Below are 24,067 nucleotides of genomic sequence, written 5' to 3'. Positions count from 1 at the left end.
ATGAAGTGCTTTGTGCCCATGTCTATTAATAAGTAAGATCTATTATAGTAAGTGAGATCTATTATAGTTGCAACTTAAGAGGTGATAGCATTATTCTGCAGTGCAGCAGGAATATTTAGTCACTTCTACAGTTAACTGCATCTCAAAATGATATGTGCAACTCGCAGTGTTTTTAATATGCCTGTTTTTGTTTTTATTTTTCTTAAACAGACACCACCAGTTGCACAGAGTTTCACAGAAGTATATCAAGAGGAGAAGCATATTTGTTCTATCCTAGAGAGCTTTGGAAAAAGAGGCATCCATGCTTTGTAAGTCTCATTGTTTGAGTTTAAGCTATGCAGGTAATCATGAAAGAGTCTCCATTTTCTGTAATATCTGTTCTTTTGTCAATTCCCCCCAAAAAAGAGCCTCTTATACACAAATGATTTATATTTACAAAACAGGAATTTAAAAATATGTTGTGTTTCTTTCATGTTCCCTCCTTCATGGAGTGTTTATTTCACCCTTTCTCATAGTGCCAGAGAAATTTTTCATTGTGTATCTTTCAGCAGCTAATCAGAATGGAGGCATTTTGAATCTATAAAAGAGCCTGGATGCCACGGAAAATCAATGACCCCAGGGTTGTTCCCTTTTGCTTATGTACTATAGGACTGGTACACAAAATGTAGAAAAACTAATCAAAAAGGCACACTTAGAAATAACTTAAAACAGAAGAAATAATGGAGCAAGGAATGTCACCCAGTCATAGGAAGCTGTTATACTTTGGACATATCTTGAAAATACAAGACTAACCAGAAAAAATGTTAATGCTAAGATATGTGAAAGTCAATAATAATAATAATAATAATAATAATAATAATAAGAAGAAGAAGAAGAAGAAGAAGAAGAAGAAGAAGAAGAAGAAGAAGAAGAAGAAGAAGAAGAAGAAGAAGAAGAAGAAGAAGAAGAAGAAGAAGAAGAAGAAGAAGAAGAAGACTGCACATGTGTTGACCTTGGCTTGCAGGACCTAAGCAGGCTGCTAATGATAAGAATTTTTGGATGTTATTACTCCATAGGAAGCAACTTGATTATATGAAAGTGATTTAAGCACATGTAACATCAATTGAGCAGAAAGGAAATACAGAAATATATAATTGTATACAAAGTAGTGCGGTAATTCTGCTGACACCAATCAGTATTATTCTGAACCTGTCTTAAAACAATTCTGATATTCTATTTCTTTCCTTTCCAGAAAATTTGCTGAATTGAGCCAGCAGTTCCCCAAAGCCAATGTTGCTACTATTGACAAGCTTGCTATGGACATTACACAGGCCCAAGAACACTGCTGCAAAGGTCACACCCTTGAATGCTATCTTCAGGAGGTAAGACTTGTTCATATAAACAAACAACATTCTCCAAAACAGAAAGCCCCCCTCCCCCAAATCTGGTCTCCTTTGAGCCTTAAATAACCAATTCTGGACAATCCTCTTTTCTTACAGGTCAACTTGACAACCTATGTCTGTAGCCACCAAGCTGATATATCTTCCAAAATTAAGGCTTGCTGTGGAAAGTCCGTGCTTGAGCAAGCTACATGTTTTCCAGCTGTGGAAAATGATGACAAGCCTGCCAATCTATCTCCAACCCTCAGGGAATTTATGGACAATGAACAGTTATGTCCACGCTATGCTGAAGATCGAAACCCTCTTCTGGCAGAGTATGGCACTATTTTTTTCTTCTTTTTCTTATTACATGTCCTGAACTCTCAGATATTCAAGTGAAATCTGGTTTCCTGTAACTTGAGCTCGTTGTTGAATGTCCTGTACTGAGGGATGACTGATAACAGATCCTGCCCTTCGTCTGTATGACTACCTTTCCAGTGCTATCATATCACCCCTCAGTCTTCTTTTCTCAAGGCTAAACGTGCCCAGTTCTTTCAGTCTTTTCTCATAGGGCTTGGTTTCCAATCCATCCTCATTGTTCTCCTCTGAATTTGCATCCTCCTTAAAATGTGGTGTCTAGAACAGGACATAGTACTCTAGATGAGGCCTAACCAGTGCCAAATAGAAAGGAACTAGTACCTCATCGGATCTGAAGACTATACTTCTGTTAATCCAACCTAAAATGTCATTTGTCGTTTTTGCAGCCACGTCACACAGTTGCCTCATATTCAGCTTGTGATCTACAACAATTTCATGATCCTTTTCACTTTCGTAGTATCCCCCATCTTGTAGCTTTGCATTTGGATTTTTCCCCCTAGGTTTAGAACTTTGCACTCATTGCTAGTTAATTTCATTCTGTTGTTTTCAGCCCAATACTCAAGCCTATCAAAATTTTCTTTGAATTTTATTCCTGTCTTAGAAGATAGTGGAGAAAATTGCAGATTAGGGCTCAAGAGACTGGATTCCAATTCCCTCTAGTTTATGAAAACTCAGTGGGTTAACTTTGTTTATCCCACCCACCTTGAAAAGTCCTCCTAAGGTTGCCTTAACACAAGAGCGACCTGCTGCCACATAACAATAGCGATCTGGTTGCATCTGTTTTTATGCCATGATTAGAAATATCTCAGTCCCAATCAATCTAAATCTAAATAAGTAAAAACTGAAATATGTTTAAACTATTCCACTTCTTTTAAATCAGTATGACTTAAAGCGCAACCACATTGCTTTCAAAATGGCTTGTCTTACTTGGATGAAACCTAAATGTATTTTTTTCAAATGGGATGCAGAGAGGGGAGTTTTAAGCTCACACACCCCCTTTCAAGAAATCTGCTCCCGTAGGATTGTTTAAAAGAATATTGTGATTCAGCTGATGGATGGGGTAGAACTAACAATCTGTACATGATAATTGGGATTTGGATTTTACACCAGCATAACACAAACAGTACAACTTTGGGAAGTGAGTTTGCTCAGGTTAAGAAATCATTATACTGTACACATTATCTGTTGTGTACCAAGTCAGACATCTCAATACAAATAGATTAATGTCTATGATGATTTCTTGAGGCACCTTGCCTCCAAAAGCTACACCAGCTTCATTATGCCTATGTGTATAAATATCAGAATTTTGTATTGAAAGAGCCCTAAATAGTTTCTATGTTTGTTATTGTCATGATTTATTGTTATAGCTATTGCTGATGAACCCTTTCCTCCATTGCAGATTTGTCTATGAGTATGGAAGGCGACATAGTGAGTATTCTCCACAAATGCTTTTGAGACTTGGTGAAGAATATGAGGATTGGCTGGAGAAGTGCTGCAAAGCTGAGAATCGCCAAGAGTGTCTAGTTCAAGCGGTAGGTTCCATGAAACAAGTGGGTGAATGTTGTTGTTTCACCATAATCTTGAACCAGATTGTAAATGATTTGTAGCAGAATTGAATTAAATAAGATGCAAAAGCAAAACATATATAGATGCTCCATATCGGGGAGACCTCTACAGTGGGGTCTTGACTTAAGAACGGCTCGAGTTAAGAACATTTTGACTTAAGAACCACTCTCAAAGGAAAATATTGACTTGACTTAAGTACTTAGATTTGAGTTAAGAACTGAAAAAAACCCACGTGGGAGGCAGGGAACGTGCAAAATTTGAACTTTCAGTTATCTGTTGGCCAGTGAAAAGGGTGCCTGTCTGCTTCCTCACTCCTCCCAGCGTTTAGAGAGCGGATTAGGAGACAGTCTTCAGACTGCTTGGTACTGTACTGCCTGGACTGTATTTTCCCTGCCTTCCCTGAACCTTTCTTGACCTAAGAAAAAAAGAAACAAAATATCCCCTTCTAGTGGTCGAAGGCAGAATAGCAGCTTCCCATTAGTTTCTATGGACGGAAAAGAGCAGATACGGATCAAATGGTTTTCAATGCATTCCTATGGGAAATGCAGATTTGACCTGAGAACTTTTTGACTTGAGAACCGCCTTCCAATACGGATTAAGTTCTCAAGTCAAGACCCCACTGTATAATGTTGTTTTATCTTTCTCTGGGAGGAGGATGTCAAGCTTATCTTGATCAATAAATGTCATGATCACACCATCTGCAAAGTGCTTACATATCCTTTATGTTTTTTATCCTTTATTTTTCTTTCCACCTAGTGACAGCATTGGGTTCCTATTAAGTATTGGCTAAAGTCCTGTTGTTTTATTATGCATATGGAAAGCCAATGGCATAACATCCGATCACTTCTAGCTGGCAATTAATAAGTGCCCACTCAGATTCTTCAGTACACACAAAGCCCGGTGTATGGGCCTCTAAGAATTCCAGCAGTGACTCATTAATTGCTGGCTAACAGTGATTGAAGTTTAACACCATTTGCCTAATAGTTAAGCAACAGAATTTCAGTGCTTCTCTCTTCAGTTAAATCTCAGCAGGCCACATTATTCCCTCGCTCTCAGCAAATTCTTTGTCTTTATGTGATGAATTTTGTCAAGGAATCTTTCTGTTTGCCTCCTGTGTTGCAGAATTACTTAAACCATCTATGTGCCAGTAAGTTGTATAACTACTATGCAAGGGATTACAGGGGTGCTATTTGTCCTCCTCCCCATTCATAAGTGTGTGAGTGTGAGTGTGGGTAAATAGTGTTTCAGTTTGTTCCCCTACTACACATCACCTTTAGCAAAGGCACCCATGGGCCTCCATTCAGAGTTCAAGGACATTTCAGGCCTCTTCCCAAAGTGATAGACATCTCTTCCTGCTGAGTGCATTTCCTGCAGACTTTTGAATGGATTTTCATTTGTTTTTATTTTTCTCTTCCCCCAGGAAGAACATCTTAAAAAGTATATAGCAGACACCTACAATGTGACGAAGGAAAGTTGCAATCTCTATAAGCGCCTAGGAGATGATGCCTTCCAAAATTAGTATGTTTTCCCTTGAAATTCTGACTTACAGATAAAGCCATGTGATAAATGAGCAGGGCCATTTTAGCTGGGTATGTGGCTAGCTCTGTTGATACATTTGGCAGAGGAAACCAAAAGTTACACTAATTTTCTGTTGCTTTGGTCACTCATGGATTGTTGGAAGAATTTCAGTATGTCCCTTCTCAAAGCATTATTCAGCTAAATTTCCTCCCAAATTTCACCATCTTTCAATAGGGTAGATAATTTTCAGTGGAACTGCATATCCAATTTTAAGGTAGCTTAACATTATTAAGATATTTAAATATTATTTGACTCATGTTCCTTCAAAACAAGTGGCCTAATTGCTTCCACTTCTCCTCTCCTAATGTGTTGCTTCCTATAACCACTTTGATGATCTAACCATTGATTTTCATTCATCGCTCGATGAATCAAAATTTTCCCAAAGGCAGTTTTGCGAGAAAAGCTATTGGAAAAATTGACCTCTTCACAAAAGATATTTGTGGAATCATCCTTCCATTTCAACCCTCACCAATATTATGAAGAAGTTTGGATTTTATTCCATTTACATTCAGCTTAATTGTATTAGGACCAACTAAAATGTTATAAAATAGAGAAGATTGTTTTGAGTTGTCCAGGACATTGTCCCCTTACCCTGGAATAAGACACAAGACAACTCTTATAGAATAAAAATGGGCCACACTTTATTGAATATTCAAAGTTATCATGGAAAAAGGGGGGGGGGTCCTGCTGTAGTACAGAATCAGGTTCTGCCGAGGGGTCTCAACGGACCCCTACCAAACTATGGGCAAGTCCCAAGCCCCAAGATCTCACAGTCATGAAGACAGCGAGAACCCAGCTGGCCCAAATTTGACCACCCCCAGACCTCAAGTCCCCTTCTTGTTGACTGTTGGTCTGGGAGCAGCTCCAGTGAATCTTCTTCCTCAAGCACTGTAATCACATGATCCACAGTGCTGGGAGATCAGAGGAGCTATACCTTACCTGCGTTTGTGAGGGGACTCACCAAAACCTGTTATATCCTCACTACCCACCACGGCAAGGGGCAAGCTATGCTTAAGGCCCATGCCCACCATCAAACCTCTTGAGCTCCAAAAGCAGTTCCTCCTTGATGTCAGCCAAAAATATTTCCAAACCTCTATCGGAGAGATGTACTCCATCCTGATGGAAGAGCTCAGGCCTGTCAGCACAGATCTCCTGGTGACCAATCATTGATCCCACGCCATCACATACAGCTCTACACACCTCTGTGTTAACCCGCCTCCTTGTGGTATTAACACACTGAACCTGGAGCCTATCACGCCGAAAAAGTCGAGGAAAGATCGAGGACCAGAGAATACTCATCTTGGAGTTGGTTGCCCTCAGCCATCTGAGGTCTCAAACAATATTCAAAACCAAGGCCTTGCCACCTTGTTCTGCCAGGTCGTTACCTCCCAGATATATAATCAAGACATCTGGGGGTTGCATGCTGAATGCAGACGCTCTGCATAACTGGCTCCATAACAGTCCACGGATCCAAATTATACCAAATGCTGCTATTTATACTATGCTCTATCTCTATACTTGAGACTTGTAGTCCATGTACTTCACCTGCAGTCCCAGTATGAACAAATCCTGCACTGAACCCCCCCTAGTGGCAGAAACCTAACTTAACAATTGCCTGGTGGAAAGCCAGTCAAGTCCAATTGCCCAGTCCAGCTACCCCAGTATAACAGCAGATAATAAATCTAGAACTAATCAACAGCTAGATATTAATTATAATAAAGAACCTACTCTACAATGAATTATCTATATTGAGAATGAATTATCTATAGCTGAATATTAGTCCAGCAAGTCAACTCTACTTGTACCAATCTTGTAAATATATAATTATAATTAAGAGACTACACTATAATGAATTATGTAGATCAGACTATTATTTCAACAAGTCTATACTCAAGCGACTAATATAATGAACTCACCAGTGCATTAATATTAGCAATATATCCAAAACCCCCAACAAACCCTATCAACCAAGTAACGAAGTCTGTCCTGATAATAAAGCCTAATTACTGATCCACTTGAAGTCACTTATCCACTGAATCAAAACTAACCCTAATGTATTAAGAGCTTATGAAAAACCGCAGAACACTCCCTCCCCAAACATCAACAAACCAGAAAGGAATAAATTAAAACCATGATAATATTAACCTCAATAAGCGAATGCTACCTAAGTTAATTAACTCTCAATGTATATTAAAATTGGAAAAGCAGGGGGAGGCGGAGGGGGGAGTTGTACACGGCCCACAAACATCCGCTTTAAAAAAAGAGAAATGCCTCAATGCCTCGCTTCCTATCCCTCTTTTTGTTTCCTCTCAAGTTATTAATTAATTATTGATTAATTCACAATGTTTCAGGCACTCCTTACAAGCTACATTTGACATGCAAGCCCGGCCTAACAGCCATACATACCGCGCCACACTCCATCTTCTGCTCCTTTTGAGTGCTTTTATTCATGTGAATTCCTGTGTGTCTGACCATATTAACTTTGGATTTCCAGGCCTTTTACCTCATTTTTAACACTTGAAGGGCAGGCAGATATACCGTGGACTTCAACACGCTGGAACCAACTGCACATATTTAATCTGGACAGTGAGAATGGAGGAGAATTTTGTATCAAATTGAATTTGTTAAAATGTGACTCTTGGAATTTAAGGAACTTCAAATGTGTGTTTTTAAAAACAGAATTCATAGAAGTAGGTGTCCATAACTGTGGGAAATCAGAACCTTTAAACTGAAGAAACAGGGATCTTGTTTCCAGCTCAGTCCTTGTTTGCGAAGTCCATGCATTTGACGTCTTGCACAATAACTCAAATCTATGCCTGCTGAGTGTCCCATACTCTCTCTGAATTGTATCCTCTGGGCCATTGATCTTTCAGCTTCATTCTGCAATACCTTCCAAAATTACCCCAGATAAGCTTTGAGGAAATGTCCCGATTGGCAAAGACCGTCTCAGCTGCCACTGCAAAATGCTGCAAGATGGATGATGCCCACCTACTAATATGTGCAGAGGAATATGTGAGTATTTTCTCTTCCATATAAACTTTTCCCTCTCTTTCCTCCTTTAGGTAAATGTCATTTTTTTAAACACAGGTTTTAATATTTCATGCAGACTTTCAGGCAGATAATCTTCAAATCAACTGATGCAAAAGGAAGCAAAGAGACTTACAATAAAAGAATGAAATTTAATCAGAAACCAATAACATATGGGGAGGAGGAAGAGCAAGACTTTAAAAATGTTGTAGAAACAGGGATTAGCCTTGTTAATCAGTCTATATGGGGAAAAGTAATACAAAGCCAGCTGAAGAAGTAAGCCTGCTCTTCATAAGATCACTCAGAATGTAAAGAGAAGGTTCTATATAGGCTACTTGAAAGAGAGTTTTTTCCCATGTACAACCCAGCCTGACTTCACATTGGGGAGGTAGACTCTAGCAAGCAGGAAAAATCCATTAGATAGCTTGGGACTCTATCAGTTCACATTTCATGTGCTTTTAGTTGAATTTTGAAACAAAATGAGACCAAATATAGATTGATTAATTCTGGAGCAATACATTCTGTATAATGAGATATCATTGGCCATCCTTTGTAAAGTAGATTGTTGTGGTCTTACCTACATGGAACCAAAGTACAATTGACAGTGGCAAGATCTGTCTTCTTCAAGCCATGACACAAGTCCAACACTACCAGCAGTCATCGTTACAAATACAAGTTGACCAACAATGCTATACCCAGCAGTATTAAGGAAATGTTAATCTATTTATTTCCTTTCCACAAAGGAAGTGCTGCTCCACCCACAACAGGACAGAACTCATTCCTACATAGATGGCCACTTTTCCAATGAAACGGAATTTAAGATGTGCACAGTTCATTCAATTTGGATTTATCGGTGTCCAGTAGAGTTGAATTAGAATTCTTCCAATGTGATTTATCTTAATTTTAGTTTTTAAATATTTATCTTGCTTTGTGTTGTATTCCTCTGCATTTGGCATTACAGTTTTGTACCACAGAAAACATACCTGATCACATTGTGTTATCAGTAGCATCATATAAAAATAACAAAACGTTACATGACTTACATGTATGCTTTTGAAATCACAAATAATATTACCAGTTTGTGTTTTTCATTATTTTGCAACACATAATCCAGCACAATATCTTCTCCTTCTCTTTCTTTCTTTCTTTCTTTCTTTCTTTCTTTCTTTCTTTCTTGCTTGCTTGCTTGCTTGCTTGCTTGCTTGATTGATTGATTGATTGATTGATTGATTGATTGATTGATTGATTGATTGATTGATTGATTGATTGATTGATTGATTTTTTGCTTGCTTGCTTTTTCTTTCTTTCTTTCACTTTAAATAAAACCTAAATTTCAAAATTAAAAATTCACAGAAGCAGGGGATATTGTTCTTTATAATATCCTGTCTTTAATGATTTCCTAAAAGTCAGGAGGGATGGAGCCTGGAGCACTTCAGATTGACATTTATTCCATAAAGTAGGGGCCACAACTGAGAAGGTCTAATTTCTTGTTATCATCTTTTTGGCTTCTTGGTGTGGCCACCCTTAACACTGCAGTTTGGGAGAAGCATGTAAAACAGGCAGCTGTTTTCTTGGGAAGACATTTCTCTTTCTGTTTTCCTATCTCTTTCTCTTTAGGGAGATCTAGTTATTGGAATGATATGTCAACAGCACAAAGGACACCCCATAAACAAACAAGTTGAAAAATGCTGTGAAGATTCCTACGTTTACCGTATTCCATGCTTTGATGGTTTAGGAGTAGATCCAGAATACGTTCCTCTGCCATACGATCCAAAATTGTTCACTTTGCATGCAGATTTCTGCTCAGCTAAACCTGAAGATCAACAAAAACAGAAGCAAAGGTACTACAAACCCAGAAGCCTCCGAACCAAGATTTGACAGGCTATTTGTAGGCAAAGTGTTGTCCACAGGCTCACCTATGGACCTTAGTTGATACAGTGAGCCTCCAAAGCCTTCCCTGATTTTTAAGCCTTACAATCCTGGCAGATGGGTGAGAAGTGATTGTAAGCATAATATGCTTTTGGCCTTACTCAATAAACAAGGCAAAGCAAGCACACAAACCAACAAATCCTGCTGCTGTGAGATGATGAAAGTTCTTTGGCTAAACTCGGAGAGTTGCTCCACATTTTTAGGCCAATTTCTGGCACATGTATGTAAAGTGCATGACACTTAACATTGAAATAACTGTAACGTCATCATGTGGGCTAGCAAAAGCAGTAGCACTGGATGGGTTGCTTCTGTCTTTGTGACACGTCAACTCATCCTTTTCTACTCAAAGTATGTCTCTGTGCTTTAAGGAAGTCATACTACAAAGCAAGAGTCAAGGCTCAAATATACATTTTTCAGACTTGTGTCTTCATTAGAGAAATAATAAGTGTATAGGAGTATAGTTTGTAAAATCTTCACCATACAGACACCATCAAAATGTGGTGTCCTTGATTTCAATCATATTAGAGGGATGTCCAATGATTTAAATTACAGCTACATGTCATTCTTGTTGCAGGTTCTTGTATAACCTAGTTAAGCAGAAGCCCACCATCACATATGGACAACTTACACCTACAATTATGGATCTCACTGATGTGCTGACAAAATGTTGTGGAGCTGATAATCATGAGGAATGCTTTACAATGGAGGTATTGCTTTAAGGGACAAACATCCAGTGCACAATCAAGACCACTGGAATAATCATGACTAAATATTTCACCTCAATGGATTTTGGTGAGAAACTGTTGCCTACTCTTTTCTCAGAGCAAATGTCTTTCTTTTCAGGGTCCAAAACTGACTGAACGGACTCAAGCTGCTCTTGGAGATAACTAACCATCTCGGGTAAGCTGACATAGTCCTGCCAGTCCCCTCTCCTGCAGCATTGTTAGGGCCAAGTCCTCCAGCAATAACTCTATGGCAGGGTTGGGCAAATGCAGCCCTCCAGATGTTGCTGAACTGCAACTCCCATAATTCCTAGCCCACACAGCCAATAGTGTGGGGAGAGTTGGGCCTAGCCCACACAGCCAATAGTGTGAGGAGAGTTGGGCCTAGCCCACACAGTGAGGAATGTTGGGATTTGCAGTTCAGGAACATCTGGACGGCCGCACTTTGCCCAGGTCTGTTCTATGGGCTGCAGCTCAGCTTCTTGGCTCAGAACACCTTTTATTAGTGGTCCAATGTCACTTCCCTCTGTCTCTCTCCCCGCCCCCCAAATCTCCTAGGGCCAAATTATCATCTTTAAAGACTGATGCACTACTTGCCAGCTTGGGGACTCAGCTTCACTGGAGTCCCCCAGAGTACAATTTCTAGAAATCAGGAAGAAGAGTCCAGGAAGCATCCTTTTTAGAGAAGGCTTGTATAGATAAGCAAAAGAGGTCAGGTTCCACAGCTCATCTCTACCTGTCCCCTCCCTCACTTGCCTCTCCAAGGCTGTGGCAGTGTCCAGACTAATGCCCAAGTACATGTCTGATGCCTGTTACAAACAAACTGAGCGAGAGTACACAGCTTCCAGCACATTCTTAATCAGCCAATCAATCTCTTCAGATTTACTTAAGGCCTCCGTTACTATGAGATATGTGACTTAGCAATTAGAGGTGTACGAGTGAGAGATAAACTTTGCTCCTTAATCTTTATACATAGGTTGCTGGCTAACTTGTACGCTTGTCCCTGTTTAATGCTGTAAATAATGCTTGGATCCTATTTTCTTCTAGGCAAGAACACTGGAAACAAAGTCCCAATCAGCCCGAGCATCCTTGGCTGCTCAGTTTCTTCTTACATGTTAGCTATCCCTAAGTGGAAGAAAAGAAGTATTTGACTCATATTTAATGTTAATTGGAGCCTTTAAGCTAAATCAGAGTCCAATAATTCAGTTAATTCATTCTAAATGACTTGATTTATGTTCATCTAAATTTAGGAGGGAGCAACTATTTGTCTTCACTTTCTCAAATTTCCAGAGTTCCATCTCGTTTTGACACCAGTCTTTGAATATCCTTTGTTTAAAACATGAAAATTCATCAGGAAATATGTACACTTCGTGTTTCATTTCTCCTCTTTTACAGGAAGAGGAACTGATTATGTACATAAGAAATTCTGGGAGTGTTGGGCCAAAAATTATACATTTTTCAAATTCTGACTATAGGACTATTAAATCTGATGGAAACAAAGACTGCAAAAGTCTTTAAAATGGAGTTACATGGACCACAGTGGCCTAAAAGTCTAATGATACAGAGGTTTCTTTGCCCTGTTGCTTATAATAAGGTTGTGACCATCACTGCTGCCACCCAAGGTGAGGGTAGCTGGGAGGGTCGTCTCAACATTGGGCTCCATGATCTCCAGACTTATATTGCTGCTAAAACTAGTTTTTATTAGGATAAGGTCAGTGAGGCCCTTTGCCCTTCCCACCTCAATGGCCCACAGGGCAACCTAGTTATCTCTAGCCCCCTGTTGCTCTCAGTGGGGCCCAAGTTCAATTCACTGGGCACCATATTTCTCCCATCTGGGGCTGAGGATTAGTTCATGACACTAGCCCCAGCCATTTAACACTACAGTCGTGCCCCGCTTTACGATTACCCCGTTTAACGACGAATCCGCTTGATGGTGAGTTTTTTGCACTTGCAAAATGATGGTTTGAATGGGGTTTTCCCGCTTTGCAATGATCAGCTCCCTGCTTCGGGAACCGATTTTCGCTTTACGACGATCAAAACAACTGATCGTTGGATTTTCAAAATGGCCGACGGGTGTACAAAATGGCTCCCTGCTGTGTTTAGGAGCCATTTTTCGCTTTACAGGCACCCGAAAATGCTCGCCCCCATGGAGGATCTTCGCAGGACGGTGAGTTTTCAGCCCATTGGAACGCATTGAGGGGTTTTCAATGCATTTCAATGGGTTTTTTAGTTTCGTTTGATGATGTCTTCGCTCTACAGAGATTTCTCTGGAAAGAATTAATGTCATCAAGTGAGGCACCACTGTATTAAGAGAGAACTGGTAATGCTGGGATGATGTCCAGTTTCCAAATCCCATGAGGAGCTAGTTCCCTTCTATTCAGCACTGGTTAGGCTTCAGCTTGAGCATTATGTCCAGTTCTGGACACCACACTTCAAGAAAGATGCTCATAAATTGGACAAAGTTCAAAGGAGGGTGACAAAAGATGACCAGGGGGCTGCAAACCAAGCCCTAAGAGGAGAGACTGAAAGAACTGGGCATGTTTAGCCTTGAGAAAAGAAAACAGAGGGGTGATATGATAACACTTCTCAAATACTTGAAAGGCTGTCCTACAGAGGATGGGCAGGATCTGTTTTTGATCATCCCAGAATGCAGGACATGCAACAATGGGCTGAAGTTACAGGAAGTCAGATTTCAATTGAATATCAGGAAAAAAAACATCCAAACTGTTAAAGCAGCATTGCAATAGAACTAATTACTTCGAGAGGTGGTCGGTGCTCCAATTCTGGAGGCATTCAAGAGAAACTTAGACAACCACCTGGTAGATATCCTTTTATTTGTATTCCTGCATCGAGCAGGGGGTTGGACTTCATAGCCTCGTAGGCCTGTTCCAACTTCACTATTCTGTGATTCTATGGTTCTATGCCCTCCCACAAAACCCCAGCCATTCATCCTGTCTTTGAAGGATCTGCCACAGCCTCTTGTTCCATTGCTTCCTTTACCAGTACATTTTCTGAGTCAGGAGGGGCTGGTGGACTGAGGCTCAGCTGGGTTCCCATGCCTTTCCTGAGAGGGCACCAGTGGAGTGACTACTAGTACTGCTCCCTTATTTCTTTTACTCATAGTGAAGTGGATCCATTTTCTCACCCACGGGTCCTGAAACACCAGCGCCTGGTCCTCACTGAGAGTGAAGAAAATGGAAGGGGGAATCCTCCAAGGTCTCAACCCACTTTTCTATCTCTTAGTCTTTTGGGAATGATGAATCCTCTGAATCTTTATCTTCCTCCATCTTTAAACCTAACTCTCACCATTCTATCCTGGCTCCAACCCCACCCTCCAGGTGCATCTCCTCTGCCTCTTCACTCCCCCACCCTGGGACCCTGCTCCTTGCTTCTGTGCCCTGCCCCTGGGATCCTTGAGAAGTTTCCTCTCAGAAAGGCTTGTTTTCTTTTGCATCTCAGTTTGGGAAAAGTGGAAACTTGAGGAAACTACTGCTATGAAACACCTATCTATACACCTATAACTCAGATACCTATTAAGTTGGAGTCATTCCTACCACCACCACACACAGAGACCGCATTTTCTGAAGTGCTTAGATGTACACTACCACCCACCCCATATCTAATTCCAGTGCAAAATTTTAGACAATGTTGCAAAAAAGCAAATGTTTGCTTACCAATAATCTCAAAAACTGGGGGTCACAAACCTTTACTTTGAATGTGTGCCCTTTCACTGCTGGCCCCATTCCATCAATTCTACTCACCTTTACCCAAAGATTTGAGATCAGAGAGAACTTGTTGAAAACTACAGAGCAATGAGGGAGGCGGACAGTCCTGCTTGGTTTGCACTATGATAAGATAATTTACCAATATCTGTAAGTCTAACTTCAGAAAAGAGAAATGATTTACACAGCGATACAGGAACAAATGAATCTTAACTGTTTGCCATCTATTTTGCCCTTGCGTAGATTTCTCTTCTTTAACATATTAATGGTACCAGAGAGAATGAGAAGGAAGGGGCAACATTATGACATGGAGGATAGGATGTCAACATGTTTAACCCCTCACATTCACAGTCAGTAGCATCTCCATGACATAGTGCTGTGTTCAGTCAGTGGAAGTCACTAGAGCCTTGTTTAGTCATTAAGCCTGGACATGAGTGAAAGAATATGAGCATAGTCGTGAGGTGGGAATGAAGCTAAGTTCTACCTCCATATCCCTAGTAAAGGTAAAGGTTCCCTTTGACTCTAGGGCATGGTGCTCATCCCTGTCTCCAAGCCATAGAGCCAGCATTTGTCCGTAGACAGTTTCTGTGGTCATGTGGCTAGCGCGACTAGACATGGAATGCCTTCCCACCGAGGTGGTACCTATTTATCTACTCGCATTTATATGCTTTCAAACTGCTAGGTTGGCAGGAGCTGGGACAAGCGATGGGAGCTCACTCCATCACATGGATTCAATCTTATGACTGCTTGGTCTTCTGACCTTGCAGCACACAGGCTTCTGCAGTTTAACCTGCAGCGCCACCATATCCCTAACTGGAAGTAAAGTAGATCTTTTAATGTTATTCATGAAGGCCTGCAGAGGCACCTGTAAGTATGTTCAGCAGGACATGCTTAAAACATTTCTACAGTCAAGAGCTCTGTTAAGGCAAGTTTCCTGAATATGGAAACACTGTTAAATAGATCCAGCTTCAGAGTTATGTAAATCTGCCTGCAGAGTTTCCTGGCAAACATGTACACCTGAACACCTAAATGGGGCTTCATTGAGATGGGCAGAGTGGGACAGTATCAAGGAAGCACCCAATCTCCATGTTAAGACAAATGAAGGTTTGGCATCAGAATCGGAGAAGAGTATGAAGGTTACTCAGGAAGTTTTGCCTAAAATGGCAGTCTCTTAGCATTCAGGTGGAGCAACATACTGGCCCCTTCCTAATGAAAGAAGTGTGTGCTCCCTTCCCAAAAAAGGGCAAAGAGACCGATTTGGAATGGACTGGTACTATGTTATGCAACTCTGTCTCCATTTCACCCCATTGCCATGGGAAAGAAGCATCTAACCCACTCACTCATACAGCTGCATAGGATGTCAAGTCACTGTACCCACGGCTAAGCAGGAATCTCTGTTGTATACTTCAGTTAGCCAGGCCTTTCTCATCTACTACTTACTTCAGACAGAAATTTAGGCTGTTTGGTTGTGCTTTTTCTAAGACCAAATATATATACAGTGTAAGAAGGGAGAGGGTTAACAGTAGGTTAAACTGGGGAACATTCAGGATGGAAATGATTTTTGGTGGTTTCAAGAATCTCCTTTAAGCTGCTTTTTCACACCTTCCAAGACTGACTGTGACATGCACAATACTTTACCTCAGAAATCTGCACATTTCTGAGGTGCATGATACATTTTATATAGGCTAAATCATACATACTTTAAGAAAAAAGAAAAGTGTTAAAATGCATAGAGTGGGAAATACACACTGAGCAACCCACTCACATGGATGTACTTTAGACCAGTGGTACCCAACCTTGGGCCTTCAGATGTTCTTGGTCTACAACTCCCAGAAGCCTACACCACCACCTCTTCTGGCCAGGATTTCTGGGAGCTGAAGTCCAAGAACATCTGGAGGCCCAAGGTTGAGGACCACTGCTTTAGACAATGGGTAAAATGTGTACAAAAATCCATGAGGCTGGAGATGTTTGTAAAGGGGAAGTATCCATTGAAAATAAGGGCAAAAGAATTCTATGCAGTAAGAAATCAGACCCCAAAACCTCAGAAACTGATACAAACAAAGGATGAGATGAGGATCTGAGTAGGATTTAGGGCAGCGGTTCCCAGATGTTCTTAGACTACAATTCTCAGAAATCTTGGTCAGCAAAGCCAGAGGAAACACTGATCTAGAGAAATGCAACACAGTTAAAGCACAGAGGTTTGGTTTTTTGTGTGGGAGGGTGGTTTGCATCTCTTGTGACCACTAAAGGACATCTTCTTCATGGAAGAAATCTGACTTTTCTCAAGTGGCAGCCTGAGGGAATATACTGTAGAAGGGCAGCCTTCACCCTCTGGGGACTAGCAGCTGTCCTTGATAGAAACAGGAAGTCCAGCAATCACCTGAAGAAACAGGGGTCTGCACCAGTTGTTATTAGCCAGAAAGCTTATTTTTCTTTCTTGCATGATTTTTTATTGTCATATTGGCATATATGTTCTTATTTGGAGGTCTGTAGGATTTTTAAATTTTAACTTGTAAACTGCCCAAAGTAGTTTATTAATGGGGCAGTATATCATACATACATACATACATACATACATACATACATACATACATACATACATACATACATACATACATACATACATACATACATACATACATACATACATACATACATACATACATACATACATACATACATACATACATACATGTCTGTTATCTGTATCTCTTCCAGAGCCCTTGTAAAGGGAAACAGAAGTTAAAGAAACTTATAGTCCATAGAGCAGCAGGTTTAAACAATATGTAAAATTGTATGTGCAATATGACCAATTAGTGGCATTTTTTGGACAGAAAATATAATCTTCACAAAGCTGAAAGTAAGATCTCTCTCACCAATATTGACAAAAATGCATTAGAAATAGAATTTAGCTTTTAAGTGTCATTTATTTTATTTCAAAAAGATTTAGGAAAGATTAGTTCATTCCACAGCAAGACACTGTATTTTTAGAGTGTAATCCAAAGTCCATACTTTTCTATTAACTTCTTCATGGAGTTCTTAATTTCTTTGTTCCTCATTGTGTAGATAACTGGGTTTAATAAAGGAAAAATTACAGTAAGGAAAACAGCCACCACCTTGTCTATGAATAAGGGCACCAAAGGACGTGTATAGAGGAAGATGGCTGGAGTAAACATCACAAAGATTAAAATAATGTGGGTGACACAGGTGGATGTAGCTTTGCCCCTTCCAAGTGTTGTACTAGTTTTTAGTTTCATCAGAAGGATTCCATATGATATTAGCAAAAGAATGAAGGAGGACAATATTACAAGCCCATTGTTGATGAAAGTCAGAGTTTCCACCCTGTGTGTATCAGCGCAGGCCAGTCTGATCACTTGGTGAACATCACAGAAGAAATTGTCTAAGATGTTTGGTCCGCAAAAATGGAGTTGATGGGTCAACATTACAAGGATGATAGCATGAATAAATCCTCCTATCCAGGATGCCCCCACCAGCATGCAACACACACTTCCATTCACAAGATGAAAATACTGCAGTGGTTTACATATAGCTACGTACCTATCATAGGCCATGGCGATCAACAGAAATATCTCAGCTGCTCCCAAAAAATGCAAGAAAAAGAGCTGGCACATGCATCCACCATAGGAAATAATTTTTTGCTGCCTTAAAAAATCACCTAGCATCTTAGGCAATGTGACAGAGCAGTAGCAAATGTCAAGGAAGGATAGATTAGCTAGGAAAAAGTACATTGGGGAAGCCAGATGGTAATCCAGGTAGATGGTAAGGATGATAAAGATGTTGCCCAACAAGATGAAGCAGTAGAAGTGTATAAACAAGATGAAGAGGGCAAGCTGGACTTCTTTAACTGGAAACAGTCCTAGGAGAATAAACTCAGACACTTCTGAAACATTATTCTGATTCATACTTCCAATCTACAAAAAAAAAAAAAAAAAGGATAGGAGTTTAAAGGGACTCATACAAACAACAGAGCTATTTTTCTAAACGCATATACCGCTACACTTTGTATAAAATAGCATTACTTACTCATTGTTAAGCTGGAAATATAAATTTACCTCCCTTCCCTTCGGTCAGAAAGAAGAAAAATTAAGGACACCTGCACAAAGTAAATCAACCCATCAAGAACATATGAAAGATGAGATACAGAGCCCATTCTACAACTAGATTGTTGAGCAATTTCTCATGCTGTTTCTCTATAAGCATGATTTTACCCTAACTTGAACCATTCATCTTAAAAAAAACCCTTTTCAGACAAACCAAATAAAAGTATCTTGGGCAAATACTTGGTTATAGTTTGTGTGTAGAGGAGTGGGAACTACCATATTTTCTGTGTATAAGACACCCCCATATATAAGACACCCCCCAGTTTCCTAACCCAAAATATCTTTCTTAGCAAGAAAGTGGAGGAGGAAGACAAGGATCAAAGTGCTTTGATTCCTCCCCCCCCCCTTACTTCCGTGTATAAAACAACCCTCAATTTTTCCTCTCATTATTTTAGGAAAATTGTCATTTTATACACAGAAAAATACAGTACTCAAATTCTAGTTGAGGCAGAAATATTATATTTCTCAAACTCTAGTTGTAGCGTGAAAAATCAACTTTCCTCCCTGCTTTCAAAAAAGGCAGGCAGAAAGGCAGGCAGGCAAGCAGGGAGGGAGAGAGGGAGGGAGGGAAGCTGGTTTGTTCATTCAGTAGAGCTGGATCCAGAATCTTCATTCTATGGATGGATGTATTCTATGGATGGAAGAAGTACCCACTTAGAGGAGGGATTGCCATCAACAATGAGACATTGAAATCTGCTATTTCAAGCCCTGTTGTATCTGCTTAAACCTGAATCCAACTCTAATCTGAATGTGATCATATCAATAAATGAAGTGACACCCATAAGCACTTGAATGTGTGTATCTGTTGTAGAAATATAATTGCTTTGCTGATATAGCGCAAGACGTTTTGAACACTGATTGAACAAAAACTTACCTTGTCCTCTCTATGATGTCCTTGAAAAATATAATCTGATGGTTCCAGTGATTATGCCTAGACAGCCCACTGAATCTTTATTAACCTGGGGAATCAGCAGCAAGATGGAACAGCAAACAGTTCTGTCTAATGTGGGTTAACTGCTGAGCAAGCCCGGTGCTTCAAAAATATTGTCACAAGCATCGGCAAACAAACACCACTTATATGAATTTAGTTTTCTGAAGCTCTCTTAACAAGTCTTTCTTGCTTTCAGTGACTAAACTTCTTGAACTTCAGTTCATCTCCAAAGAGTAAGCACTCAGGTGGTTCATGTTCTCTGTGGCATTGGCATACCCAATGCTTTATTCCCAAAGCTCTCAGTATTTCAATACAGTGGTGCCTTGCTTAATGAGTGCTCCGGTTAATGATGAATCCGCATAGCTATGTGGATTCTGTGATTGCAAAAGCAATTGCATTGTGATGTTTTGAATGGGAAATAAGCAGGGGTACAATATACAGCCTTGTCGTACTCCTTTCCCAATTTTGAACCAATCACTTATTCCATATCCAGTTCTAACTGTTGTTTCCTGTCCCACGTATAGGTTTCTCAGGAAATAGATAAGGTGGTCAGGCACTCCGATGTCTTTAAGAATTTGCCATAGTTTGTTATGGTCCACACAGTCAAAGGCTTTTGTGTGGTCAATGAAGCAGATGTTTTTCTGGAACTCTCTGGCTTTCTCCATTATCAAGGTCAGCAACCACACTATCTGGGTTGTCCAGAACATCCAGATCTTTCTGTTATAGTTCCTCTGTGTATTCTTGCCACGTCTTCTTGATGACTTCTGCTTCTGTTAGGTCCCTACCATTTTTGCCCTTTATCATGTCCATCTTTGCACAAAAAGTTCCTTTAATATTTCCAATTTTGTGGTGTGTTAGCTCAAGCCTTGACTGATAGAGAGTTCAGGAACCAGATAAAAATTAGAACTGAACAACAAGCATCTTTTGCACATGCGCAGAATTTAGTTCCCTAGTATCAGATATAGCAAAATCTCTATGGAAAATCACAAGGCTTATAAATATATTGTTATCACAGTGAGCTACAGAACTTTATATTTCAAAGTAGTTTACTGTAATATTTGGCAACATTTCTGCTAAGAAGACAGTAGGTGGTCTTTTCCAGTGATACCAAAAGAAATGTCCCATTTCTTCAATCTTCACAATACTGACTTTTTTCTTCACAATCTTGAAGGGTAGATGATTTTTCTCCATTTCTGCACAGGGCTGAAGGAACAGTTGCAACAATGAATGTAGGAGAAATACGCTTGAGTAGACTTCTGCTCTATATTTCCCAGATGGTCTGGAAATAATTTGCACTCACAAATATGCATATTGATGAAAGGCTATCGATGCACCCATAAAGCACATGCATATTTTAAGTGTGCCTAGTATAATCCACACATTTCAAATGTATGCAAAACTTTGTCCAGATGTACTTGAGTCAAAGGATAGAATGCATTCGAAATAACGGTTTAGCTCAGTGAGACAGACCACCTACCTGATGAATCAGAGCAGGGAGTTCCATCTCTATTCTGTCTCCTGGGAAAGGACCCAGCCAAAGTCATCCAGAGTAGGTGTGGCTGGCGACATGTGTCATGTGTCACCACCTGTGTAGATCTGGGTGAGCTACACGGCTTCATAGCACCACAAGACCCTTTCTGTATACTCTATGCCTAGAAAACCCTGATAGGGTCAACAAGTAAGAATCAACTTGAAGACACATGTTTGTTATTTCAAAGCAAAGCAAAAGCAAAGCATGCTGCTTATATACTGCCCCCATAGTGCTTCAAGCACTCTCTGGGCGGTTTACAAGTTAATTATGCAGGCTACACATCCCCCCCCCCAGCAAGCTGGGTACGACGTCCGAAGGACAGAAGGCTGAGTCAACCTTGAGCCAGCTACCTGGGATTGAACCCCAGGTCGTGAGCAGTTTTGGCTGCAGTACAGCAGTTTCACCACTGTGCCACAAGGCTCAGTATATAATTCAAGTATATAAGAACATAAGAATATATCGCATACTGATTCAGACTATTGATTTCTCTAATCCAGTACTACCAACTTTGACTGGCCATGGGTCTCCAAGTTTTCAGGCAAAATTCTTTCTCACCTGCCCTGGAGATCCTTATAATTAAATGGGTATTATCTCTCATATAAGTATTAAGCAAATCAGAGCCTGTTTAATTTTAAAATCAGATGAGATCAGTTGTGTTCAATATAGTACAATGCATACAATTGAGGCATACAGACAAACACGCATGCATGAAGGGGATGGATCCTGACCTTTAAACAGTGAAGCAACAAAAACAGTCATGGACTGGATTTGGAAGTAGGAAAAGAGGAAGTCTACTGATGCAAGCTGTACAAACTGCAACTTATATTGCACATTATTTGAACTTTTAGTAACAGCTGAACATCATCAGAGGCAAACCTGTTAGCCTGAAGCTATGTCCCCCACCTCCCTTTCTTTCTCAGCTGATTTTCCCCCTGAAGGCAAATGGTAGGCATGCCTCCTACCCGAAGGTTTTGTACCTGGAACAGAGAGTTAAGATTAGAGGACTAACATGCAATGTGTACCAAGTATCTGAACTATCCCAGGAACATGGTGAAAACTTTCTTTGGCTTATTCTTCACCAGGCCTATTCTCCACCCACCAGGTGGATAAAACATAGCACATAATCAAAGGGCATATAAATATTGAATCCTCCAGTTAGGATTTTTGCACAAGCATGAAAAGAAACTTTGTATATACACTACTGGAACCAGGGACAGCATCTAGAGTTATCATCCCTGCCTAAGGTAATTCTCCTAGTGGAAGACTTGACAAGTTCTCATTGGTGTTTCAGCTACATTTTAAAAAGCTTGAAATCTGTTCAGTATAAACTGTGTCTACCTTTATGCAATTCAACAACCTGCCCCAATACTCAAAGTAACAGACAAAATATCTGTGGCATGCTAACATCCTTCTACTTCATAATTTTAAGACAGCAAATATTAGATTCTCTGAGTTACATTTTGGATGAGAGCCTAAGAGTATAGTCCTAAGGACATTTACCTGGGAATAACTGAACTAAGCTGTTTAAATTTCCAGTACAGTGGACCCTTGACTTACAGATGGCTTGACTTACAGACTTTTTGAGTTACAGACTTCTCTGGCCGCAAAATTTAGATTTGATTTGCAGACTGAGATTTGACTTACAGACCAGAAAAAAACCAAAATGGAACAAAAACGGCCTGTTACGGGATTAATCGGTTTTCAATGCACTGTAGGTCAATGGAGACTTGACTTACAGACTTTTTGACTTGAGAACCGCCTTCCAATACGGATTAAGTTCTCAAGTCAAGACCCCACTGTACTCCCATACAGGAGTGTGCTGCTATTTTGCACATTCTCAAAATAACTTGGCAATTGTATATATTACTTGCTGAAGAACCAGGAGTCATTAAAGACACCCAGAGGTCTCCTTTTCATATTATTTCCCTACAAACCTCTAAATTAATTTTTTTAATGCTATTAATTTTTATATGTTCTTATCAAATGTTAAAAAAGAAATAAACAAAGGTATTTCTTTTTTAACATTTGATAAGAACATGTTCAGGACTTGTTCCAAATTTACTAAGATCTATGCTTTAACCAAGGAGCTAGTATTGTTCAACAAGATTTGGTGTGCCACAGCTTATCTATCTTTGATCTTAATTTGTTGGGTGACACCTAACCCATCTTGGAAAGTTGGGTCCTGAATATGGTAGGTCAAACTAGAATGGTCTTAACCGACCAGATAGGCGGGATATAAATAAAATAAATAAATAAATAAAATAAATAAATACAATTTTTGCTTGTAGACCAGGGATGGAAACCTCAGTTGGTTTCACTTTCTCTTGCATTCAGAGATGAACTGAAATAAACATCTTCTCCCTTTTTACCAGGAAAATTCAATTGCTGCAGCTGTTCCCAGTGTGGGCAGTATTATGTTGTACCCGCCCGCCATATAGACACAAAAATTTAAAAAGGAATATGATAAGAAATATCTAATCAGCACCACTGATATAAACCATTATTTAATTACCTAAACACATAAACCTGGCACCCACTTCTTAACCTTGAAGACAGGAGACAAGATCCAGACTTGATCATGATCTGAAGATCAGATGGATTTATAGTACTTCACAGGCTCTACTCTGGATTCAACCATATTTTATAGCAAATTTGAAAACTAATGATTTGTTGCTGATTTGCTGAGAACCAGCTCTCTGATACAACCACCTCACTATGCCTAACAGTAGAGCTAGAGCTGATACTAAATCTCCTTGTTAGAGTTCTTACAGTGCTTAAAACAATCATTGCTTTATAGGAGCCAGAATCCTCTTAGTTTGTCACACCAGCATTAAATACAATGGCACAAAACAGTTAGTCAATAAGTTGCTGCTTGTATCCCGCATCATGCACCAATATATTTACTGACACATGACAGGGAATTCATACAATGACTCATTAACTAGCAGCTATTACTTATGCATTGCACTTAGGCTAGCACAACTAACTCATAGAATTCTTTCCAGTGAATTCCTAAAGAGAAGGATAAACTTACTGGCTACACAGACAAATTGTCAGGCCTTTTTTGCTGTTGCTGTAACACAGTTTTCAGAACATCTTACCCAGAGTAGTTTCCCTCAAATCTCTCCAAATGCCAATTTTTTTAAAAAATCCAGAATTTTTCTCACTGCTCTTTGTTTGCTTGCTTTATATGATTTTTATTGG

The 24,067-nt window shown here is 39.8% G+C and overlaps 2 protein-coding genes across 2 annotated transcripts in view; one reads left to right on the top strand and one right to left on the bottom strand.

Moving 5' to 3' along the window:
* LOC110089944 (alpha-fetoprotein) overlaps positions 1-12,027 on the top strand; it is a 29,902-nt gene extending 17,875 nt beyond the window's left edge. Inside the window, exons 8-17 of the mRNA XM_020813341.3 lie at positions 211-308; positions 1,232-1,361; positions 1,479-1,693; positions 3,136-3,268; positions 4,723-4,820; positions 7,754-7,892; positions 9,525-9,748; positions 10,411-10,543; positions 10,680-10,736; positions 11,606-12,027. Coding sequence (XP_020669000.3) covers positions 211-308; positions 1,232-1,361; positions 1,479-1,693; positions 3,136-3,268; positions 4,723-4,820; positions 7,754-7,892; positions 9,525-9,748; positions 10,411-10,543; positions 10,680-10,727 — 1,218 coding nt within the window. The 3' untranslated portion in view covers positions 10,728-10,736; positions 11,606-12,027. The remainder of the gene's footprint in view (positions 1-210; positions 309-1,231; positions 1,362-1,478; positions 1,694-3,135; positions 3,269-4,722; positions 4,821-7,753; positions 7,893-9,524; positions 9,749-10,410; positions 10,544-10,679; positions 10,737-11,605) is intronic.
* Positions 12,028-16,198: 4,171 nt separating this feature from the next.
* On the bottom strand, positions 16,199-19,639 carry LOC110089943 (olfactory receptor 4M1-like). The gene has a single exon (XM_020813340.3). The coding sequence runs from the start codon at positions 18,201-18,203 to the stop codon at positions 17,268-17,270; it is 936 nt and encodes a 311-aa protein (XP_020668999.3). The 5' UTR covers positions 18,204-19,639; the 3' UTR covers positions 16,199-17,267.
* Between the last annotated feature and the right edge of the window lie 4,428 nt (positions 19,640-24,067).

The sequence above is a fragment of the Pogona vitticeps genome, chromosome 6, assembly GCF_051106095.1.
Source record: "Pogona vitticeps strain Pit_001003342236 chromosome 6, PviZW2.1, whole genome shotgun sequence".
Taxonomy (NCBI): Eukaryota; Metazoa; Chordata; class Lepidosauria; order Squamata; family Agamidae; genus Pogona; species Pogona vitticeps.
This window is presented reverse-complemented; position numbering and strand designations above follow the sequence as displayed.